This window comes from Silene latifolia, chromosome 5 (genome assembly GCF_048544455.1).
Source record: "Silene latifolia isolate original U9 population chromosome 5, ASM4854445v1, whole genome shotgun sequence".
Classification (NCBI taxonomy): Eukaryota; Viridiplantae; Streptophyta; class Magnoliopsida; order Caryophyllales; family Caryophyllaceae; genus Silene; species Silene latifolia.
The window spans coordinates 9,636,402-9,661,379 of record NC_133530.1 but is presented as its reverse complement, the minus strand read 5'-3'; the positions used below and the strand labels follow the sequence as shown (position 1 = coordinate 9,661,379).

Here is a 24,978-nt window from a genome sequence, read left to right as displayed (position 1 = left end):
CTTAACTTCTCTTCCTTCATTCTTATGGATTCTCGTGCCATGCTTCGTGTATCCCTTAATGCTCACTCCACGATGCCCATTTCATTACTTTACTCCTCAAATGCATCATTCCTGCATCAAACATCAAAAGGCGGAAGTATCGACATTCTAACTTAAAAGGCATGTAAATGCTATAAACTAGCACGAAAACCGTATCAAAAGCAATTAAGGGGAGGCATAAACATGTATATAATTATGACTCATCATTTGCCACTTTGAGGGATTGCATGTTGCATCCTCTGGCAGCTATCTGGACGTTGACCACCTCGTCATTCTCGTCTTTGGAGACGAGCTTATGCGCTTCCCCCCGGTCCGAGACATACATCAGTGTTAGGGCCCGGATGGACATCACTGCGTCAGCCTCGCTCAGTGTAACTCGGCCTATGAGAACGTTGTAGGCGGACGAGCCGTCGATGACCACGAACTCAGCCAGGACATTCTTAGCCGCATTCTTTTCGCCGAACGTCACCGGGAGTCTGATTGATCCCAGTGGTACCAGGCCGGCCCCAGAGAAGCTGTATAGTGGGTTGGTGCAGGGGCTCAAGTCCTTGACTTTCAGGCCGAGGCTGAGGAAGCACTCCCTGAACATGATGTTCGTGTATGCGCCGGTGTCAATCAGGTACCTCTTGACCAGGTGGTTGGATATGTCCAAATTGACTACAAGTGGGTCGCTGTGAGGAGCGATGACTCCTTCGTAGTCCTTCCTTCCAATGGTTATATCGGGGATGTTGGAAGCGGGGATCGCTGCGTTGGGCACAAAGTTGATGGCCTGATATAGTTCGTTCAGATGCCGTTTGTGCCCATGAGCGGACCCTCCGTTCTCGTTGCCCCCGATGACAACATGGATCACTCCTATCCGCTCGAAGACGGATTTCTTACCTGAACTGTCGGCGTCGGTCTTTTGGCCTTTGGCAACGTACTTGCCGAGGCTTCCTTTCCGGATCAGCTCTTCAATGGCATTCTTCAGATGCCGGCAGTCGTTGGTTAAATGGCCGGTGTGGCCGTGGTACTCACAGTACTGGCTCGTGTCACCGTCGCTTTTTGGCTTGGGGGGTCTTTCCCACTTCTGGCCCTCGTTTTTGCTCAGGGCGAAGACCTCGGCGGCTGATACGACGAGAGGGGTTTTGTCATGATACCGCCTCTGGTGGTACGTTCCTGAACTCCACCCGGCGCCCGTCGAGTCCTGTTTCCTGGCAGACTTGTCCGACCGTGACCTATTATTCTCACGGCGTCTTTCATCGGACCGTGACCCGTTGTGGTCACGGCGTCTTTCATCCGGGTTGTCCTCCCGGTGGCTCTTCTCTTCTGAGTGCTCGGCCTCGCTGGGGCCTACCCAGGTTTTGTGATAGTCTTCTACCTTGATTGCTTGGTCGGCCATCTTCCTGGCGGCATCCAAGCCCAGGCCTCCGCATTTGATGAGCTCATTTTTTAAGTCTCCCCTTGGGAGGCCCTTCATCAGCGCGAAGGCCGCCAGTTCGGGATTAATTTCTCGAATCTGCTGGACCTTTCCATCGAACCTCTTCACATAGCTCCATAGAGACTCGCCCCCCTCCTGTTTGATAGTTAGGAGGTCTGATGTCTCCACGGCCCTTCTCTTGTTGCAAGAGTACTGGGCTAGAAAGGCGTCCCTTAGGTCGGCGTAATAGTATACCGAGCCGTCGGGAAGCCCCTTGTACCAACTTTGAGCCATCCCATGCAAAGTTGTTGGGAAAACTCGCACTGAGACCTCATCGGGCTGCTCCCATACCGACATGTAAGACTCGAAAGCCTCAGCGTGGTCGGCTGGATCACCTTCTCCTTTGTATGATATGGGTGGCAACTTGAGCTTAGTTGGCACCTGGACTTCTAGGACGTAGGCGTTGAGGGGCTGTCTGACCACGTGCCGAACGACACGTGGCGATCGGCTCCTTACGTTCCTAATCCGGCTCCTCCCCTCGCAGCGGGAAGGACTCCTTCTTCGACTCGGACTTCTTCTCCAACTCTGCTGAGTCGGACTCCTCTGGCTCCTTTGGGGTAAGCCTCGTTCGTGCTGCGGGGACGCTGTCCTCCCACGAGTACGGGAAGGACTTAGGTCTACCACGCCCACTTTGGGCTCCCCCGGCGACTTGGCTGGGTCAGCTTCTCCTAGTGCTCCGTTCAAATTTCTCGGAGTCACATTTTGGGCCCTGGTTTCCTGGACGGTTTCTGCCGCTCTTGTCGGCGTGACAGTGTGAGCGGGCGTATTACTGATTAAGTCCAGGACCATTTTCAGTTTTGCTACGTCGACCACATGTCCCATGATGGTGACCTGGTTGGGTGGCAGCGGCGTGTCCGGTATTATTGGCATCCCGAACTCCGGTTGGATTACTCCGCCGGTGGAGGGCTGCACGACTCCAGAATTGTTGAAAGTATCATCGTGGTAGAATGCGGTTTCGTCGGTCACGACTGCGTCTTGTTGTTTCGACATCTTAGCTTTTTGGGTGGGTTTTTGTTGTTGTTTTGGGGGTCACGACTATGTGATTTTTTTTCTAACATGTACGAATTTAGTCAAATTCTTGAATATTTTATCCCGTGCAATTTTTGCACGGGTTTAAAACTAGTTAGATAATCAAAGTTAGGTACATACAGTATGTTTTTAGAGTTTCTCAGCTTTTAAAAAATTTTGAAAAATCATACAGTATATAATTTTTTATTTTGTAAAGAACTGTTAGGAAAATATATTCATTTCTTTTATAAAACATAAATATTTTGTTTTTTTATAAAATAATTTAAAATATTCTCTAATTGATATTAATTCATTTTAAATTTCGATTCATTTGTTAACTTTTTTTTTTCTTGTATATTCTGTAAAGGGTATTGCTTTTTCACATACGCATTTTACTCTTTCACATACGCATATTACTTTTTTAACCCTCTTATTTTCACAATCAATTTTCAATTCTCTCATTCTCCATACCAAAAGACACCAACCACCAATGACCCACGACTTACCACCTCTCACACCCACCATCAAACCATATACCAAACCACCTCTACCCAGCCACCCTAACTCCGGCTATCACTACTGGTCACATATCTGTCTAAAGCCCCTTCACACACGCACAATTCTCATCACCTACGCACAATAATTAAACTCCGCCACCTCCGACTCGCTGGTAAACACCCTCATTTCCGCATGGGGTCGTATATGCGGTCTCCTTTGATTTTACATTACCGAAAATTAACCACTTCTTAATCTCTCTTACTCATAATAAACTTGAAAACCTTAAATAAAGTTGAAAATATTAAATTGTCAAACAGAACAAAATTTGTTCAAAATTATCAATGATGATTACAAAAACTTCTTTATTATCTAATTGTAATTATATTCATAATGAAAAATATGTTCAATTTGAGTGCTTTATTGATAAAGATGGAGATGTGCTATGCTTTTTGGGTTTTTCTAAGGATTTGCAGCCCAATTTTTTAGGGGAAAAAGTATTCTATGGAGTAAAATAAGTAATAGGTATGATTAATTGATAATGGGGATCCATAATTGCAAATTATAGGAATAATTTGATCTGATTTTGAAGAAGGAGAAAAAACCCAATTTGAGTATGTTTTGGTTGAGAGGAGGGGTAAAGTATGGAAAATTTATGAGAAAAAGTATGCGAAAGAGTAAAATGCGTATGTGAAAGAGTAACACCGTTCTGTAAAAAGTATAATCACTTTAAATTTTGTGATATTATATATTGCATTTCTCATGAGATTTTGATTAAGGTGCTTAATTTCACTTTTTGTAAAAATAATGGAGCCTAATCACCACAATTTAAACTTAAGGGGTTTAATCTCATGACTAGTTTAGACCGCGTGCGTGCATTATATGCACGGTGCTTAAAGTTTAATATTCTTATAAAATTACTTATATAATAGGGTTATTTCATAACAATAATCCATCCTATTGGTGGTCTGCAATAATCACTTCATCCTATCAATAATCCCAATTAAATCCAACCTAAACACCATACCTTCTAATAACGAACCAGTTGATATTTTTTTTAAGTTTATGTTGGAATATTTGATAGTTTTTGGACAATCTAGCTGGTATATGTGATATTTATGTGTAATATTTTCAAGTGATGAATCATGTACTTGGTTTATTTGATACACATAAACATAAAAAAATATCAGCTGGTTCGTTATTAGAAGGTATGGTGCTTAGGTTGGATTTAAATGAGATTATTGAAAGGATGGAGTGATTATTGCATACCACCAATATGATGGATTATTGTTATGAAATAACCCTATATAATATTGATACCTTATAATTGTTTACATTTATAATCATTGTATTTTGCTTTAATAAATAAAAGTTAGAATTGAAAATTAGTTAAGAGAATTGACTAATGAATTGAAATATATTTCAATGAAAATATTTTTATAGCATAAAGCTAATGAGTTTCAACTTTATATATTTTTTTGTCTCGAAAGTAATAACAACAATTTCTAGTTTTGGTTTTATACAAATATGGGTCAACTCATCTAATAATGGGATCAATATAAAAAATTTAACAATTTATAGTTTTTTGTCAATTTTATATTATTTTAATTAAAATATTATTTATACTTTAGACTTTAGTGAAAATAATATAATTTGATGAAAAGATTAATTTTAATGAAAATATAATAGATGAATTAAATTGTAATTGCTAGTTTCCTTATTTAATGAATGAAGATAATTATCATTAGTTTCCTTTTTTTTTTAAAATGCTTTTTGGCGAGAAAATGATAAAGACCACTTATTCTTTTACTAGATAGGGGATTAACCAAAATAAGAGGGGTTCAATCACCACTTTCGCGTTCCACAAAAATACAAAACGTAAACAAATAACCACTACAGACTTATTCACTTTGTCACAATTACTTATTTATCTTTAATTAAAATACCCCTCCCAAAAGATACAAAACGTAAATAAATAAATATGACAAAGAGAGTATATATTATGGATTTCAAAAGAAATTACTTAAATATTACAAAATGTAAAATACAATTATAGATTTGTAAAATATGACAACAAATTTGGATGGCATTAATAGTACCATGCCTAATTTCAAGATCAAGTCCCAAACCAAGATATAATAAGGAACTACGAAGTACAAAAGATAATGTTGCGACTGTAAATTAATCAGTTTGATGTAAAAGTGCAGAGAAATAACCAAAGTACTCGCTTCATCTCAATCATTTATTTATATTTTATTAAAATATTTCTCAAAAAGAATAAAAACGTAAACAAATGATAAGAAAGTTCATCCTAAATTTCCCGAGCTGGATAAATTTAGAGCCCGCAGGTGTGATTATTTACCTGCAGGAGCGCGCGGGCCATTAAAACGTCACAGACAATGCATAATTTCAGCAGTAAACAAAACAGCAGAAAATTCTCTATGACAGGAATCAAACCATGAAGAATATTACTCAGCTCGGCAAATCATAGATCACACTATCACAGATTCACAGGTATAATAATATCTCATGCCAAAATGCTGAGTAATGCCCAGCATCAGGGTATAGACCAAATGCTAACTGAACAGTTACATATTTTCATGAAAACATTACAACGCTAGACCGCCTACAAGCCAAAAGCGAAACAAGATAGAAGCGGATATTGATAGTGCTATCACTCAAAGTGTCGCCTTCGAATTCGGACCAACATGAGAGCAACCAGCACGTAAAGCTTATCATAACCATGAATCCAAGCACGAAAATAGGCAACCCTCCAGGATCTCTTTAACACCAGCACACCACAAAACGCCCAAAAGCCTGTTATAAAACCCAGTGCAATACTGATGCATAACCCTAGATCAAATGCATGGTCTTTACGTTTTTTATCAATTTCATTTATGCTAGATCCTTTTCCGTCTCCATCACCAGGACACTTATTCGGAAGTGGTTCACCACAAAGCCAAGGATTCCCAGCAAATGCAGAAGCATTGAAACCTTGAATCTGAGTTCCTGCCGGAATACTTCCTGAAAAGTTATTGTTTGCCAAGCTCAAGGTCCCTAAGAAATTCAAGTCTGAAATGGTTGACGGGATATTTCCAGAAAGATGATTATTCGATAAATCCAAGGACTCTAAAGACTTCAAGCTACCTATCTTGGAAGTGACAGACCCAGTTAAATTATTTCCTGAAAAGTTCAGAGAAATCAATCCTGTCAGACATGAAATTTCACCTGGAATGCTCCCTCTTAAATTGTTGCCTGAAAGATCCAAGCTTTTAACAAGTTCCAGATGATTAGCATCATTGTACAAGTATCCTTTCAGTACAAGGGAGATATAATCTTTGTATGGAGCGCGGATGGTTGAAAATGTCCCAATAGAATCATACCTAACAATAAGAAGGCTCTTTTTCTGTGTCATTGCTTGAAGCATGCATAAGCATTGTGGTATGACACCAGAAATATTATTCATAGATAAATCAAGAATTTGAATAGAGGGATGGCAGATTTCTGGAGGTATGCTTCCTGAGATGGAGTTGTGTCGAAGACTGAGAACAGTCAGATTGTTTAGCATACGCCCCAAGCATCGCGGTATCTCTCCAGAAAATAAGTTGTCTCCAAGATCTAAAAATGACAACAAAGTTAACTTACACAAGGACAGAGGTAGCTTCCCTGAAAACTTATTATGTCCCAAATGCAAACTCTGCAAGTAAGATAGCTTAGCCAATGAGCTAGGAAGCTGTCCCGAAAAGCTGTTATTTGATAAATCCAAAACAGAAATACGCCCAACGGCCTCAGACCAGCAATCAGGAAGCTCGCCTGACAAGTTGTTATGTGAGAGGTCGATATCGAACTGAAAGGAAGGTTGACATAGAAAAGAAACGGGACCAGAGAAGCCATTTCTTGAGAGATTCAAATATTCTGCCTTACTGAAAAAAGATGGGATGGTTCCTTCAAGAAAGTTACAGCTCAAGTCTATGGCAGGAAACATGTCAAACACAAATGGGAAATCAGTAGGCAATTCACCGTGAAGTCGATTATGGGAGAGAATGATAAAAGTAGCAGTTGAGGAAAGGTTCCAGAACCAAAACGGAATTGTGTCTGAAATCCCGGTATTTGACAAATCCAACATAGAATAGTTAGTTTGCGTTCTAAGCCATCCTGGAAACCGAGAACCTAAGCCACAAGAAGCAAGACCTATAGTGTCCAAATGAAATGGAGGAACCCAACTAGAGCCCACGTCCAAGGTCAACGAGTTTAAGGAAATATCAAAGTAACGTAAGTTAGAAAGATTTGCAAGATGGCTAATACTAAGATGCCTTTAATGAGTTGGAAGAAATATCCAAGTCTCGAGCATCAAAAGTGACCTAGGCCTCGGGATGCACACTACCATTTTAATTTGTTGTTTTGAAGTTGCAACACTTTCAAAGACCTAAATCACGAAAGATCGGGAATAGGTCCGATTAGTTGATTGTTGTCCACATCAAAGATGGAGAGACTTAAAGGTCTCAAAAATAAGATGGAAGTGAACCATTCACTTGTTTGAGTGGAGTCTAAGTTTACTAAGGCTAGAAAACTTAGTGAAATCAGCGATGAAATTGAAAAGGTTCTTGTACATGTAGAGGGTTGTAAGTGACTCGTTTGCACAGGACAAGGACCGAAAAATGCTCATAAGATCACCCTGGAGGCGATGATTTTGGGACACATCCAAACTACATAAGCGGCAACAACCCCCCAAAGAACTGGGAAGCCGACCTTCTAGTTTATTATAAGAAAGATCAAGATGTGAAAGAGAACGCATTCCTCTCAATCTATTTGGGATTGAGCCATTTAAGTGATTGTTAGATATGAACAAGCTGATCAGAGAGCTATGATTGAAAATCCAAGACCAACTAGGCGAAGATTCAAGATTGTTGTGCGAAAGATCAAGGTACGCAAGCGACTTGGAGGAATTAACATTGAGTTGAGAGTGACGTATAACATTAGGGAGACTGCATTCACTCAAGTCCAGGTGCTCAAGGTGAGGTAGGTTGCTCACAACCTGGAGCCAATCTGTGGCTTTACTGAGATTAACACTATTGAGAACTAGGCGCTTTAATGAAGTGAGACGTGAAAGCATGCTAAGTGAACTTGCGTCTATTGAGTTGTAAAGGGTTACCTCAAGTGTTTCCAGTCTTGTAAGATTTCTGAGTTCTTGAGGAATCACCCTTCCTGGGTCATTATAAGAGAAGAGATAAAGATGTCTTAAATTGGTGAAAGATCGAATGAAACTTAGGAATCCTTTAGTGAAAGATACTACATCCAAGTCCAAAGAAGAAAGGCTAGCCAAGTTATCTATAAAGCGGTGAAGGTTCTCGTAAACGGAGAGAATGCGTCAACACATAAATTAGAGTCGAATATATTCATAGATAGATCAAGGCCGATTATTCGCGGTGAGGTTTCTTGCATGAAATGCCAGGCCTATTATTCAGTGATCAAGGTAAAAGGAGTAAGCTATGCGTCTCGTGCACTCTGGAAGCATTTCGAGAAGAAATTTCTATCATTCTCATTACACATTGTCGTGTTAAGCTTTGAGCTAAAACAAGGGTTAGTTGAGAAATGCAGGAGCATTCCAACCAGAAAAAGCAAGCAAAAAAATCGCCTTCCATGAATATAAGGGATTTCTAGCATTTTTTAAGGAAATATAATAATATATAAGTATTTGCAACAAGTGAGAGATGATTATTTGCAACAAGTGTTCTTAAGGCCATTTATAAAAAAAATGAAGAAGAAACAAACAGCCTCCAACTTGGAAAGATGAACAGTTAAGAGATAAAAAAATCAGTGAAGTGCAGTTGACTGACTTGACCCATCATTTCAAAAGGCCATGGCACTGAACGGCACTACCACACTAATGTACTGTAAGAGACATTTTTTTCTACTCAATCAACCCCCTTCCATACGTTGCACTTGAAACATCCACGGTCCACCCAATCCCGCCGCGTCATCTTCTCAAAAGGTCAAAGTCAATTATCCAACACAAGTTTGGTTCAATGTCACAAGATGTTACATGTACATTCACTAAAAGGTTACAATGTACATTCATTGGATTAGCTATGGACAATGGGGACTAATATCTTTATTAAATATGTTAGTACATGAAAGGATGGATTTGATTTGGAAAATAACACATAACAATCTCACAAAATATAATCACACAAGGTGACTTGACAAATAAAAATACAGTCGGGGGGGTTTGAGGGTGAGTGGCAGTATAACGGGTGTTTTTATACAATATACTCGTAACTAGAGGCGGATCAGCTACTGGCTGTATGGGCTACAGCCCAACCCATTTTCAGAGTTAAAAAATTATAGTTCATTAGACATTCAGCAAAATGGAGTAGTATAGTTGGTAAAATGTGCTGCCATAAGGTTGTCACTGGTTGCGGGATAGGATGTTAGGCGCTAGTTCGATACCTATAATACTCAATTTTTGCTTATTTTTGTCCTTTCAAAACTCTTTGTATTTAACTTGTGTTTTTCAAAGCTTTATGCACTAACACTGTCCACATTTTCCTATTTTTTTTGTTGCTACATTAATTAAATCGTAACAATATGGTCTTTGTAAAGAAAGATAATGATAAATACTTGCATCACTAAGTTGAATTCCAAAAAAGTTAGTATTAGTCATTTTGACAATTAGAAAAACACGAGTACTCCGTATTTCAAAAAGGTAGGCGGGATCCTAAGATAAGATGGTTTGTTAATTTAATTTACTAAGCAACTATTAACAAAATTGTGGGCAGCATTGAAAAATATTTTTATACGAGTAAATACTTTTTAAAAATTTGCTCGGATATTTTTATAAGAAAAAATTAGTATCCTGTAATTCTAATTAAAGTGGTTTAGGCTACAACAATAAACTAGGTGGAGTTTACATACATACAACCATATAATTTCGCATGACAACTGACCACCGACTTCGACCTAACCCTACATACTTTTAATTCCTGGATCCGCCCCTGCTCGTAACACTAATTAATAAATCAACCTTGACAATATCAGAAGCTAGTACTTCAAGTCCAAACTTACAAAATTCTACTCCCTCCAGACGGGATACCTTCATCTTAAGGGAAACTAATATTGCTCTATGCTTAAAAGCATAATAAAAGTCTAACAATTTGCGCAAACTGCCGCAATCAGTAAAATCACCTGAATTGGGTCGATTAATAGACGAAGGATAAATCAATTAAACAGGCAATTAACAGAAGAAAAAGTAATGAGAGTAACTGAGTACCTTAAGCTTAATTAGCTACTTCATCACCGGAAGAATAGTTTATTTCTTCACCCTTCGAGAAAGCTACTCCGGCTATTAAGAGATAATGAGTTACCGTGACGGGCCTGTAGAGTCGAGCACGAGTCGGATTAGTTTGAATTGGATCGATCAAGTCCAATTATTTCAGATACGGATCAATTAGAACCGTGTTATTTTCAAGTTAGGGGTTTAAGGAGGGTATCGCGAAATACAAAACGTAAACAAATAACCGCTACAAACTTATTCCCTTCGTCACAATCACTTATATATCTTTAATTAAAATACTCCTTCTAAAGGTTACAAAATGTAGGTAAATAAATAAATACAACGAAGGAAGTATATATTATGGATTTCAAAAGAAATTACTTAAATATTACAAATGTAAACTACAATTATAGATTTGCAAAATATGAGACTAACAAATTTTGATGGCATTAATAGTACAATGCTTAATTTCATGATCAAGTCTCAAACAGAGATATAATAAGGAATTACAAGAGATATGTTGCGGACTGTAAATTAATCAGTTTGATGTAAAAGTGGAGAGAAATAACCAAAGTACTCCTTTCATCTCAATCACGTATTTATATTTGATTAAAATATCTCTCACAAAGAATAAAAACATAAACAAATGATCAAGGAAGTTCATCTTAAATTTCCCGAGCTGGATAAATTTAGAGCAAGTGTGATTATTTACCTGCAGAAGTAAAGTAAACAAAACAGCAGAAAATACTGAATAATGCTCGGCAAATCACAGATATAAATATCACAGGTATAATATCTCATGCCATAATGCTAACTGAATAATGCTCTGCATCAGGATATAGACCAAATAACAAAACACAAAATCCCAAGAAGCCTTTCGAAAGTTTATTGATTTAGATGTAAAGTAACATTATAGTTACATATTTTCATCAAAACATTACAAAGCTAGACCGCCTACAAGCCAAAAGCGAAAATAGATAGATGCGGATATTGATAGTGCTATCACGCTAAGTGATGCCTTCGAGTTCGGATCAACATGAGAGTAACCAGCATGTAAAGCTTATCATAAGCGTGAATCCAGGCACGAAAGTAGGCAACCCTCCAGGATCTCTTTAACACCAGCACACCACAAAACGCCCAAAAAGCCTGTTATAAAACCCAGTGCAATACTGATGTATAACCCTAGATCAAATGCATGGTGTTTGGGATTCTGATGATCTACATTTATGCTAGACCCTTTCCCGTCTCCATCATCCGGACACTTATTCGGAAGTGATTCACCACATAGCCAAGGATTCCCAGCAAATGCAGAGGAGTTGATGACCAACTTAGTTACCGTAAATGTTTGACTACGAAAAGTGGTGGAGCTAGGGGCAAACAGGACAGTTTAGTCCCTGAATAACGAAAATTTTAGTACTTTCAGTCAAAAAAATTCAGAATGTTTCTCTGCTTTAACATTACAAATTCTGTTCCCCTGAAAATTTTCACCTTCTAACGACAAAATTTGGATATGCCAATAATCACGAAGTTTACTATATCCGTATATTCAAGGATCCAGCCTTAGACCTCTACGCAACGCCACTACTTGACTGACTTCATTCATCATTTCAAATAAGGCCATGGTGTAAGAGACTTGGTCTACTTTAATCCCCCCTTTCATACGTTGCACTTGGAACAACAACACAATCCCGCCACATCATCTTCCCAAAAGGTTAAAGTCAAGGTCAAAGTCCACGATGTAATTAAATGTCATTGCTACCCAACAAAGCTAATCAATAAACTTATAAACTAATAAACCAACACTGACAATGTCAGAAGCTAATATTTGAGGTCCAAAATTGACATGCTAATTTTTAAGGATAGTTTTCTTTCTTTTTCTTTTCAATGTCCGATAATTTAGGACGGTAAAATATGAAACAAGATAAAAAAAAAAAAAAAAACCTAGGTACACCCTCTTTACTACGGGATTATACTTCCTAACCAGTTGAAATCATAAAATACAAGAGGAAGAAGGAATTCAAACTTACGAGTTACGACCTAATTTCAAAGTTAAGGAATTTGTCCGGGAATATAAATTTTTTTGATATAACCACATTAGTTTGTATTTTGTACAGTTTGAGTTTGTTATATTAGTAAGGTTGTTAAAAGAACGACCACTGCAAATCTGCAATTGCTCAAAGCGTAAAGGCATAATAAAAATCTACACTTTGCGCAAAAAGAAATTAATTTGGAAAGTAAAATGAACATTAGGGACAAGATAAATAATATAGGGGCGATCTTTAGTAATTTTGAAAAAAAATCAGTGAAGTGCAGTTGACTGACTTGACCCATCATTTCAAAAGGCCATGGCACTGAACGAGTGAACGGCACTACCGCACTAATGTAAGACACATTTTTTTCTACTCAATCAACCCCCTTCCATAGGTTGCACTTGAAACATCCACCCAATCCCGCCGCGTCATCTTCTCAAAAGGTCAAAGTCAATGTCAAAGTCGTTTACGGTTTTTAGTTAAATGTCTAGCTATTTAAATCATGCTTAAAAATACCTAACAAACTAATTGTTGGTTAACACCCAATTATCCAATACAAGTTTGGTTCAATGTCACAAGATATTACATCTTTATTAAATAGGGTCAATTAATTTTTACATCCTTACAAATATCAGTTTTCAAAAATTACTACCTTATTAAAAAAAACTCCTAAAATTACTACCTTATTAAGTATTAGTGCATACAAATTAATACCAATTCCCTTTTTTCGGTCACTTAAAAGAGAATATTCCGTCAATATTTAAAATTTCCCTCCAAAACTTAAAAATTATGAACAAATTACTCCTCTTGTTATTTCTATTTATTTTTGCCATCTCTCTCCTTTCTTATTCTTACTTTACCTATCGTCTTCATCTGCTTGTTTATTTTCTTCCACTAGACCCTTAATTTTTAATTGCACAAAAAAGAGGATTAAATTGCAAGAAATTAGGGATGCGTACTTTATCGGCAAATTATAGAAGAAATCCAGACCTTCATTTGATTATTTAGTGGAGATAGAGAAATTAGAACGAGGAGTGCGTGAGTTAAAAGAGGAGAGACAAGGTTTAAATGAAGAGGAGTGTGTTTAGTGAGTACGAGAAGGGACCAATCTACTTAATTGAAAGGGTATTTTCGTCAGCTAAAATAAAAACACACCGGAAAAGGGAATTGGTAGCAATTTGTATGCACTAATGGTTAGTAAGGTAGTAATTTTAGGAATTTTTTTTTATAAGGTAGTAATTTTTGAAAACTGGTATTTATAAAAGTGTAAAAATTAATTGACCCTTAAACCTATTAAATATGTTAGTACATGAAAGGATACATAATTTCAGCAGTAAACAAAACAGCATAAAATTGTCCATGAGGACAGGAATAAAAAACATGAAGAATATTACCCAGCTCGGCAAAAACATGTAAAATAGTACCTGAATAATGCTCTGCATCAGGTATAGATTAAGAAACAAAATACGATATTCCATATTATACAAACAATAACAAACATACAAGCCGTTCGAACGTTTATTGATTTAGATGTAAAATAACATTATAGTTGCATATTTTCATGAAAACATTACAAAGCTAGACCGACTACAAGCCAAAAGCGGAACAAGATAGAAGCGGATATTGATAGTGCTATCACGCTAAGTATCGCCTTTGAATTCGGACCAACATGAGAGTAACCACCACGTAAAGCTTGTCATAAGCATGAATCCAGGCACGAAAATAGGCAATCCTCCAGGATCTTTTACCACGACGCCACAAAACGCCCAAAAGCGGTTATAAAACCCGGTGCAATCTTGATGTATAACCCTAGATCAAATGCATTGTCTTTGCGTTTATGATGAATTTCATTTATGCTAGATCCTTTTTAGTCTCCATCACCAGGACACTTATTGAAGTGGTTCACCACAAAGCCAGGATTCCCAAACAAATGCGGAGGCATTGAAACCTTGAATCCGAGTTCTGACGGAATTCTTCTGAAAAGTTGTTGTTTGCCAAGCTCAAAGTCCCTAAGAAATTCAAGTCTGCAATGGTTGAAGGGATCGCTCCAGAAAGATGGTTATTCGAGAAATCCAGGGACTCGAGAGACTTCAAGCTACCTATCTTGGAAGTGATTGACCCACTAAGATTGTTCCCTGAAAAGTTCAGGAAATCAACCTGTTAGGCATGAAATTTCACTGGAATGCTCCCTCTTAAATTGTTACCCGAAAGATCCAAGCTTTTCACAAGTTCCAGATGATTAGCATCATTGTACAAGTATCCTTTCATTACAAGGGAGATATAGTCTTTGTATGAGCCGCTCATGGTTGAAAATGTCCCATTATAATCATCTGTCACAATCGGACGGCTCTTTTTCTCTGTCATTGCTTGAAGCTTGCATAGGCACAGTGGTATGACACAGAGATATTATTCATAGATAAATCAAGAATTTGAATAGAGGGTTGGCGAGTTCGGAGGTATGCTTCCGAGATGGAGTTGTGTCGAAGGCGAGAACAGTCAGATTGTTTAGCATACGCCCCAAGCATTGCGGTATATCTCCAGAAAATAAGTTGTCTCCAAGATCTAAAAATGACAAGAAAGTTAATTTACACAAGGACAGAGGTAGCTTCCACGAAAACTTGTTATTTCTCAAATGCAAACTCTGTAAGAAAGATAGATTAGCCAGTGAACTAGGAAGTGTCCCGAAAAAGTGTTATTTGATAGATCGAAAATAGATATGAAGCGAAACACGGACAAAGAATCGGGGAGCTCACGAAAAGTTGTTATGTGACAGTCTATAGCGAGCCCTGGATTTTGACACAAAAGGAAACAGGACCGGAGAAACTATTTCTTGAGAGATTCAAATATCTGTATTCATGAAAAAAAGATGGGATGGTTCCTTCAAGAAAGTTCTGACTCAAATCTATGCCAGATTCAAGTCAAACACAAATGGGAAATCAGAGGCAATTTCCGTGAAGTCTATTATGGGAAAGAATGATATAAGTAGCACTTGAAGAAATGTTCCAGAACCAAAATGGAATTGTGTCTCGAAATCCCCTGTATTTGACAAATCCAACCTAGAATAATAAATTTGCGTTCTAAGCCATTCTGGAAAACGAGAACCTACGCCACAAGAAGCAAGACTTATAGTGTCCAAATGAAATGGAGGAACCCAACTAGAGCCCACGTCCAAGGTCAATGAGTTAAAGGAAATATCAAAGTAACTTAAGCTAGACAGATTTGCGAGATGGCTAATATTAAGATTGCCTTCTAATGAGTTGGAAGAAATATCCAAGTGTCTGAGCAACGAAAGCGACCTAATTTGAGATGCACGCTACCATTCAATCTGTTGTTTTGAAGTTGCAACACTTTCAAAGACCTAAATACGAAAGATCGGGAATTGGTCCGATTAGTTGATTGTTGTGCACATCAAATATGGAGAGACTTGAAGGTCTCGTAAAATAAGATGGAAGTGAACCATTGGCTGTTTGAGTGGACACTAAGTTTATTTAGGCGGAAAAACATAGTGAAATCGGGAAGTGAGCCCGAAAAGGTTCTTGTGTAAGGAGATGACGTAAGTGACTCATTTGCGCAAGTTAAGGACATGAAGATGCTAGAAATATCACCCCACGGACGCGATGATTTAGGGACACATCCAAACTACCTAAATGGCAACAACCTCCCAAGGAATCGGGAAACGGACCTTCTAGACTATTCTCGAGAAAGGTCAAGATCGAAAGAGAGTGCATTTCTACGAATCTATTTGGAATTGAGCCATTTAAGCGATTGTTAGATATGAACAAGCGATCGAGATTTGTGATTGAAAATCCAATACCAACTAGGCGAAGATTCAAGATAGTTGTACGAAAGATTAATGTACGCAAGTGACTTGGAAGAATTAGCATTGAGTTGAGAGTGACGTATAACATTAGGGAGACCGCATAGACTCAAGTCCAGATGCTTAAGGTGAGGTAGGTTGCTCACAACCTGGAGCCAATCTGTGGCTTTCTTGAGACTAACACCATTGAGAACTAGGCGCTTTAATGAAGTGAGACGTGAAAGCATGCTAAGTGAACTTGCGTACATTGAATTGTAAACGTTTACCTCAAGTGTTTCCAGTCTTGTAAGATTTACGAGTTCTTGAGGAATCACCCTTCCGGATCCTCATCGGTGAAGAGAAAAAGATGTCTTAAATTGGTGAAAGATCGAATGAAACTTGGGAATCCTTTAGTGAAAGATACTACATCCAAGTCCGGTGCGAGGCTAGCAAGTCATCTACCGAATGCGGTGAAGGTTCTCGTAAGACCAGAGATAATGCGTCACCACATAAATTAGAGGGGAATATTACAGGTAGATCAAGGCCGATTATTCGCGGTGAAGGAGGTTTCTGCATGAAATGCCAGGCGATTCGGCGATCGGGAAAAGGGAGTAATTGTAGCGTCTCGTGCACTCGGAAGCATTTCGAGAAGAAACTTTCTATCATTCTCATTACACCCTGTCATGTTAAGCTTTGAGCTAAAACATGGGTTAGTTGAAATGCGGGAGCATTCCAACCAGAAAGAGCAAGCAAAAATACTGCCTTCCATGAATATAAGGGATTTCCAGCATTTTCTAAGGAAATATAATAATATATAAGTATTCTGAGAGATTATTTGCAACAAGTGTTCCTAAGCACATTTATAAAAAAAATGAAGAAGAAACAAACAGCCACCAACTTGGAAAGATGAACAGTTAAGAGATAAAAAAATCAGTGAAGTGCAGTTGACTGACTTGACCCATCATTTCAAAAGGCCATGGCACTGAACGACACTACCGCACTAATGTAAGACACATTTTTTTCTACTCAATCAACCCCCTTCCATACGTTGCACTTGAAACATCCACGGTCCACCCAATCCCGCCGCGTCATCTTCTCAAAAGGTCAAAGTCAATTATCCAACACAAGTTTGGTTCAATGTCACAAGATGTTACATGTACATTCACTAAAAGGTTACAATGTACATTCATTGGATTAGCTATGGACAATGGGGACTAATATCTTTATTAAATATGTTAGTACATGAAAGGATGGATTTGATTTGGAAAATAACACATAACAATCTCACAAAATATAATCGGACAAGGTGACCCGACAAATAAAAATACGGTCGGGAGGGTTGAGGGTGAGTGGCGATAACGGGTGTTTTTATACAATATACTCGTAACTAGGGGCGGATCACCATCGGGTGTATATGGGCTCTGACCAACCCATTTTTGAGTTAAAAATTATAGTTCATTAGACATTGACAAAATGGAGTAGTATAGTTGGTAAAATGTCTTGCCATAAGGTTGTCTTTGGTTGCGGGATAGGATGTTGGCGCTAGTTCGATACCTATAATACTCAATTTTTGCTTATTTTTGTCCTTTCAAAACTCTTTGTATTTAACTTGTGTTTTTCAAAGCTTTATGCACTAACACTGTCCACATTTTCCTATTTTTTTGTTCTTTGCATTAATTAAATCGTAACAATATGGTCTTTGTAAAGAAAGATAATGATAAATACTTGCATCACTAAGTTGAATTCCAAAAAAGTTAGTATTAGTCATTTTGACAATTAAAAAAACACGAGTACTCCGTATTTCAAAAAGGTAGGCGGGATCGTAAGATAAGATGGTTTGTTAATTTAATTTACTAAGCAACTATTAACAAAATTGTGGGCAGCATTGAAAAATATTTTTATACGAGTAAATACTTTTTAAAAATTTGCTCGGATATTTTTATAAGAAAAAATTAGTATCCTGTAATTCTAATTAAAGTGGTTTAGGCTACAACAATAAACTAGGTGGAGTTTACATACATACAACCATATAACCGCATGACAAGCGACCACCGACTTCGACCTAACCCTACATACTTTTAATTCCTGGATCCGCCCCTGCTCGTAACACTAATTAATAAATCAACCTTGACAATATCAGAAGCTAGTACTTCAAGTCCAAACTTACAAAATTCTACTCCCTCCAGACATGATACCTTCATCTTAAGGGAAACTAATATTGCTCTATGCTTAAAAGCATAATAAAAGTCAACAATTTTAAAGCGCATGAATCGGTAAAATCACCTGAATTGGGTCGATTAATAGAGCGAAGGATAAATCAATTAAACAGGCAATTAACAGAAGAAAAAGTAATGAGAGTAACTGAGTACCTTAAGCTTAATTAGCTACTTCATCACCGGAAGAATAGTTTATTTCTTCACCCTTCGAGAAAGCTACTCCGGCTATTAAGAGATAATGAGTTACCGGTGACGGGCCTGTAGAGTCGAGCACGAGTCGGATTAGTTTGGATTGGATCAATCAAGTCCAATTATTTCAGATACGGATCAATTAGAACCGTGTTATTTTCAAGTTAGGGGTTTAAGGAGGGTATCGCGAAATACAAAACATAAGCAAATAACCGCTACAAACTTATTCCCTTCATCACAATCACTTATATATCTTTAATTAAAATACTCCTTCTAAAGGTTACAAAAAGTAGGTAAATAAATAAATACGACGAAGGAAGTATATATTATGGATTTCAAAAGAAATTACTTAAATATTACAAATGTAAACTACAATTATAGATTTGCAAAATATGAGACTAACAAATTTTGATGGCATTAATAGTACAATGCTTAATTTCATGATCAAGTCTCAAACAGAGATATAATAAGGAATTACAAGAGATATGTTGCGGACTGTAAATTAATCAGTTTGATGTAAAAGTGGAGAGAAATAACCAAAGTACTCCTTTCATCTCAATCACGTATTTATATTTGATTAAAATATCTCTCACAAAGAATAAAAACGTAAACAAATGATCAAGGAAGTTTATCTTAAATTTCTCGAGCTGGATAAATTTAGAGCCTAGCATGCAAGTGTGATTATTTTACCTGCAGAAGTAAAGTAAACAAAACAGCAGAAAATACTGAATAATGCTCGGCAAATAACAGATCACACTATCACAGGTATAATATCTCATGCCAAAATGCTAACTGAATAATGCTCTGCATCATGATATAGACCAAATAACAAAATCCCAAGAAGCCTTTCGAAAGTTTATTGATTTAGATGTAAAGTAACATTATAGTTACATATTTTCATCAAAACATTACAAAGCTAGACCGCCTACAAGCCAAAAGCGAAAATAGATAGATGCGAATATTGATAGTGCTATCACGCTAAGTGATGCCTTCGAGTTCGGACCAACATGAGAGTAACCAGCACGTAAAGCTTATGTAACACCCCAAGTTATTGAGAGTAAGGTTGTTCCACATCGGGGAATTGAGGAGGTTGTGATATGTTTATAAGGGATTCCACCTACCACTTAGTAACAAGGCCTCGTGCTTTTGGGCTTAAGTGAGGACAAGTAATGGGTCCAAAGGTACATATCCCATCTTATATTTATAACAACCCGACCCACCACGGTCGTAACACAACCCAATAAGATGGGATATGTACCTTTGGGCCCATTACTTGTCCTCACTTAAGCCCAAAAGCACAAGGCCTTGTTACTAAGTGGTGGGTGGAATCTCTTATAAACATATCACAACCTCCTCAATTTCCAGATGTGGGACAACCTTACTCTCAATAACTTGGGGTGTTACAATCTCCCCCACTTAAAGAACACAACGTCCTCGTTGTGCCTCCAACTTGACCGCAGCCAAGCCCAGAATCCTCCCCCGCTAGGTGTGTGACCCGGGTACTCCCAACCACGGGTTCACCACACAGTGGCAGGGTCGCTCTGATACCATTTATAACAACCCGACCCGCCACGTCGTAACACAACCTCAATAAGATGAGATCTGTACCTTTGGGCCTATTATTTGTCCTCACTTAAGCCCAAAAGCACAAGGCCTTGTTATTAAGTGGTGGGTGGAATCTCTTATAAACATATCACAACCTCCTCAATTTCCAGATGTGGGACAACCTTACTCTCAATAACTTGGGGTGTTACATTGTTGGTGCTTGAATTCGAACCACTTGCTTCCAATGTGTCGTTTTTTGACCAAGATAACGATTTGTTCAAGTCACTTGTTCCATATTCTGCCCTGCCCTGTGCTTCAACTTTTAAACTCAAACCGCAAAGAGTATCAAAATCTGAATATGGCTGTAACTCCACAATGTGAGCAATGTTTTGATTCAAACCCCCATAAAAATCGTGCCATCTTGACTCCTCGTTTTCCTCCAACTCTCCCATCATAGCCAACTTCTCGAACTCATTTATATACTCCTCCACGCTCAACTTTCCTTGCGTCAAATCCGCTATCTTTCGATATAAGTCCAATCTATGAGTAGTGGGTACATACCTCTTTCTTAATTTACGTTTCAAAGAGTCCCAAGAAGTGATTTTCGCCTTGTTTGACCGTGCCCTCTGGGATTTTAGATTCTCGAACCAAAGAGATGCTCCTCGACTCAGCTTGAGTATAGCATATTTGCAACGCTTCTCGTCCTCCAAGTCTTTAAAATCGAACATCCGGTCTATCTTCCGTTCCCAATCCAAGTAGTCTTCCGGATCAGTTCCGCCAACAAACTCTGTGGGAGTTCTGTAATCTTGAACTCATCCACCGGCCCGGATGGTTCACCTCGTCGTGGCTGCCGCCGTGGATTAGCCTCATGAATACTCTCCAACGCCCTACGGACGCTATTCATAAATTCAGGATTGGAAAAATCCATATCGTTGCCGAAGCTCTGATACCACTAATGATACGAGTAGCGGAAGCTTAACGAATTTTAACGAACTTGAAACTTGTCACGTGATAAGCGTGACAATCTAACAGAAAATAACGAACACAAAAGGGGGTATTTGCTCAGATTAGACCTATAATCCGAACAATGGTGAATAACGATGGCGGAACGAAAACACGTCGAACCTGTGCTTACAATTGTAAACGTGCAAACTGGCTTTTTATTTATCACTTGAATACCTAATTGAGATACAGGCAGATGATATTTATAGCTAATTAAAACTGACTCCTAATTGACGTATAAAACTCCTACTGCTAAAAAAACATCCTACTTAGGACTCCTAACCAACCTAATAACAATTAAAATAATAAACTTTAATAACTAAGATTAATCTAACAGTTAATTAATCTAATCTTAGGATTAGTTTTATTTGACTAAACTACTAAATAATTAACTAACATGCTGCTTCGAAGACGGGTAGTTATTTTACTTAGTCCCGAGTTCGAGCCTTGCCCCCTGCAACCATGTTCTTCACGACACTTGTATCACAAACACCATGCATTTGATCTAGGGTTATACATCAGTATTGCACTGGGTTTTATAACAGGCTTTTGGGCGTTTTGTGGTGTGCTGGTGTTAAAGAGATCCTGGAGGGTTGCCTACTTTCGTGCCTGGATTCACGCTTATGATAAGCTATAACAACCCGACCCACCACGGTCGTAACACAACCCAATAAGATGGGATATGTACCTTTGGGCCCATTACTTGTCCTCACTTAAGCCCAAAAGCACAAGGCCTTGTTACTAAGTGGTAGGTGGAATCCCTTATAAACATATCACAACCTCCTCAATTCCCCGATGTGGAACAACCTTACTCTCAATAACTTGGGGTGTTACAAACTCCCCCACTTAAATAACACAACGTCCTCGTTGTGCCCGGAGGCTGACCGCAACCAAGCCCAGAATCCTCCCCTGCTAAGTGTGTGACCCGGGTACTCCCGACCACAGGCTCACCACACGGTCGCAGGGTTTCTCTGATACCATTTATAACAACCCGACCCGCCACGTCGTAACACAACCTCAATAAGATGAGATCTGTACCTTTGGGCCTATTATTTGTCCTCACTTAAGCCCAAAAGCACAAGGCCTTGTTACTAAGTGGTGGGTGGAATCCTTTATAAACATATCCCAAGCCTCCCACTTTCCCGATGTGGGACAAGTTTTTCTCTCAAACTCTTGGGGTATTACAAACTCCCCCACTTAAATAACACAACGTCCTCGTTGTGCCTCCAACTTGACCGCAGCCAAGCCCAGAATCCTCCCCCGCTAGGTGTGTGACCCGGGTACTCCCAACCACGGGTTCACCACACGATCGCGAGGTCGCTGACGATACCATTTATAACAACCCGATCCACCACGGTCGTAACACAACCCAATAAGATGGGATATGTACCTTTGGGCCCATTACTTGTCCTCACTTAAGCCCAAAAGAACAAGGCCTTGTGCTTTTGGGCTTAAGTGAGGACAAGTAATGGGCCCAAAGGTACATATCCCATCTTATTGGGTTGTGTTACGACCGTGGTGGATCGGGTTGTTATAAACAAGGTTTTGCCGCAATCACCCGAGCGGCTCTGCGGCAAAAACAGTTGCACCTCCAAGAGAACAAAGTCTAATGAAGGTTCGTTGTTTTAAATGTCAAGGTTTCGGGCATTACAAAAACGCTTGTCCTAATAAACGAAACATCACTTTGCGTGAAGCGATTTCTGTTCGGGATGAATTAATGGAAGAGGAGGCAGTAGGTGGAATTTTTACATTCAAGGAGGTTGAGGAGGAAGAGGAGGGCGTGGAGGTTTATGAGGCGCCTATTTACGACACGACCTTGGTTGTTCGTTCCTTACAAGTTGTACCAGAGCCTGTTATTAGCGCGGAACAACGAAATCAACTCTTCTATACAAAGTGTCAGGTAAATGATCGTTGGTGTAGCCTGATAATCGATGGCGGAAGTTGTACCAACGCAGCTTCAAGTGAGATGGTGTCTAAACTGTCTTTGCCAACCACGGCTCATCCCAAGCCTTATGCTTTACATTGGCTCGATGACGGAAGCAAGGTGAAGGTATCAAGGCAAGTTCAAGTGGGTTTGACGATGGGATCATACCAGGATGAGGTTTTGTGCGATGTCATACCAATGGAAGCTTGTCACATTCTTTTAGGTCGTCCCTGGCAGTTCGATCGTGATGTAGTGCACCGAGGTAGGAGCAATGAGTATGAGCTACTAGATAAAGGAAAGAAGGTCATCTTGAAGCCTATGACACCCGGGGCAGGCCGTAATATGCATTCTGACCGTGGGAAAAAACCTAGTCGACATTACCGACAATGGAGGATGAAATTGAACCATTCTTTGGATGAGGAGATAAAGTTTGAAAATGACAAAGATACTGTTTTAAATAATATACCAGATAGCAGGAAGGGTGATAAAAACCCATTAGGTTCCTACTTAGTTCGAGCTTTCAGAGTGGAGAGTGATGCAATGGTTAAAAGACCGTCTTATCAATTCAGTTTTGTCTACACGGTTGGTGACAAAATTTCAAGACTTGTGCACGGAGGGTGGAGGGGTGGCTGGCACAAGGGGAGTTTGAAAATAAAAGGGGCGAACAAGCTGCAAATTAACATCAAGAATGGTTCAACGTGTTCAAAATTGTTGCTAATTTTCGTCATCAGTTACGCGCCGATATCTGTCAGATTAGTCTTTGATCCCGGTGGGTTGGGTCTTCAAGAATTGAGGACAATTCCTTCTCAAGAGGGAGGGGATGATACAAGTGTCGTGAAGAACATGGTTGCAGAGGGCAAGGCTCGAACTCGGGACTAAGTAAAATAACTACCCGTCTTCGAAGCAGCATGTTAGTTAATTATTTAGTAGTTTAGTCAAATAAAACTAATCCTAAGATTAGATTAATTAGCTGTTAGATTAATCTTAGTGATTAAAGTTTATTATTTTAATTGTTGATTAGGTTGGTTAGGAGTCCTAAGTAGGATGTTTTTTTAGCAGTAGGAGTTTTATACGTCAATTAGGAGCCAGTTTTAATTAGCTATAAATATCATCTGCCTGTATCTCAATTAGGTATTCAAGTGATAAATAAAAAGCCAGTTTGCACGTTTACAATTGTAAGCACAAGTTCGACGTGTTTTCATTCCGCCATCGTTATAGTTTGACGCGTTTTCAAACTTTAACACGAGTTATAGTCAATAGGTCTTGACTATAATTCACCATTGTTCGGATTATAGGTCTAATCTAAGCAAATACCCCCTTTTGTGTTCGTTATTTTCTGTTAGATTGTCACGCTTATCACGTGACAAGTTTCAAGTTCGTTAAAATTCGTTAAGCTTCCGCTACTCGTATCAGTTTGGGATTCTGATGATCTACATTTATGCTAGACCCTTTCCCGTCTCCATCATCCGGACACTTATTCGGAAGTGATTCACCACATAGCCAAGGATTCCCAGCAAATGCAGAGGAGTTGATGACCAACTTAGTTACCGTAAATGTTTGACTACGAAAAGTGGTGGAGCTAGGGGCAAACAGGACAGTTTAGTCCCTGAATAACGAAAAATTTAGTACTTTCAGTCAAAAAAATTCAGAATGTTTCTCTGCTTTAACATTACAAATTCTGTTCCCCTGAAAATTTTCACCTTCTAACGACAAAATTTGGATATGCCAATAATCACGAAGTTTACTATATCCGTATATTCAAGGATCCAGCCTTAGACCTCTACGCAACGCCACTACTTGACTGACTTCATTCATCATTTCAAATAAGGCCATGGTGTAAGAGACTTGGTCTACTTAATCCCCCCTTTCATACGTTGCACTTGGAACAAAAAACACAATCCCGCCACATCATCTTCCCAAAAGGTTAAAGTCAAGGTCAAAGTCCACGATGTAATTAAATGTCATTGCTACCCAACAAAGCTAATCAATAAACTTATAAACTAAT

General features: G+C 38.8%; 1 protein-coding gene across 1 annotated transcript; it reads right to left on the bottom strand.

Moving 5' to 3' along the window:
* Positions 1–5,672: 5,672 nt before the first annotated feature.
* Positions 5,673–14,665, bottom strand: LOC141654793 (receptor-like protein EIX2). Its single transcript, XM_074461909.1, has 3 exons — positions 14,506–14,665; positions 14,250–14,436; positions 5,673–7,221 (listed from the first exon to the last, which is right to left on the bottom strand). Exons 1-3 carry the CDS (start codon positions 14,663–14,665, stop codon positions 5,673–5,675), a joined length of 1,896 nt encoding a protein of 631 aa, XP_074318010.1.
* Positions 14,666–24,978: the final 10,313 nt, after the last annotated feature.

Bases quoted from the DNA above. Each gene is read 5' to 3' on its own strand.
- LOC141654793 (XM_074461909.1), bottom strand. From the start codon at position 14,665: ATGACAGAGAAAAAGAGCCGTCCGATTGTGACAGATGATTATAATGGG. The intron at 14,437-14,505 runs GTAACAATTTAA...TGAACTTTTCAG, and splicing joins GAAAAGCTTGGATCTTTCGG to GGAACAATCTTAGTGGGTCA. The intron at 7,222-14,249 runs GTTTCAATGCCT...CGTGGGCTCTAG, and splicing joins CGTCAGAACTCGGATTCAAG to TTGGGTTCCTCCATTTCATT.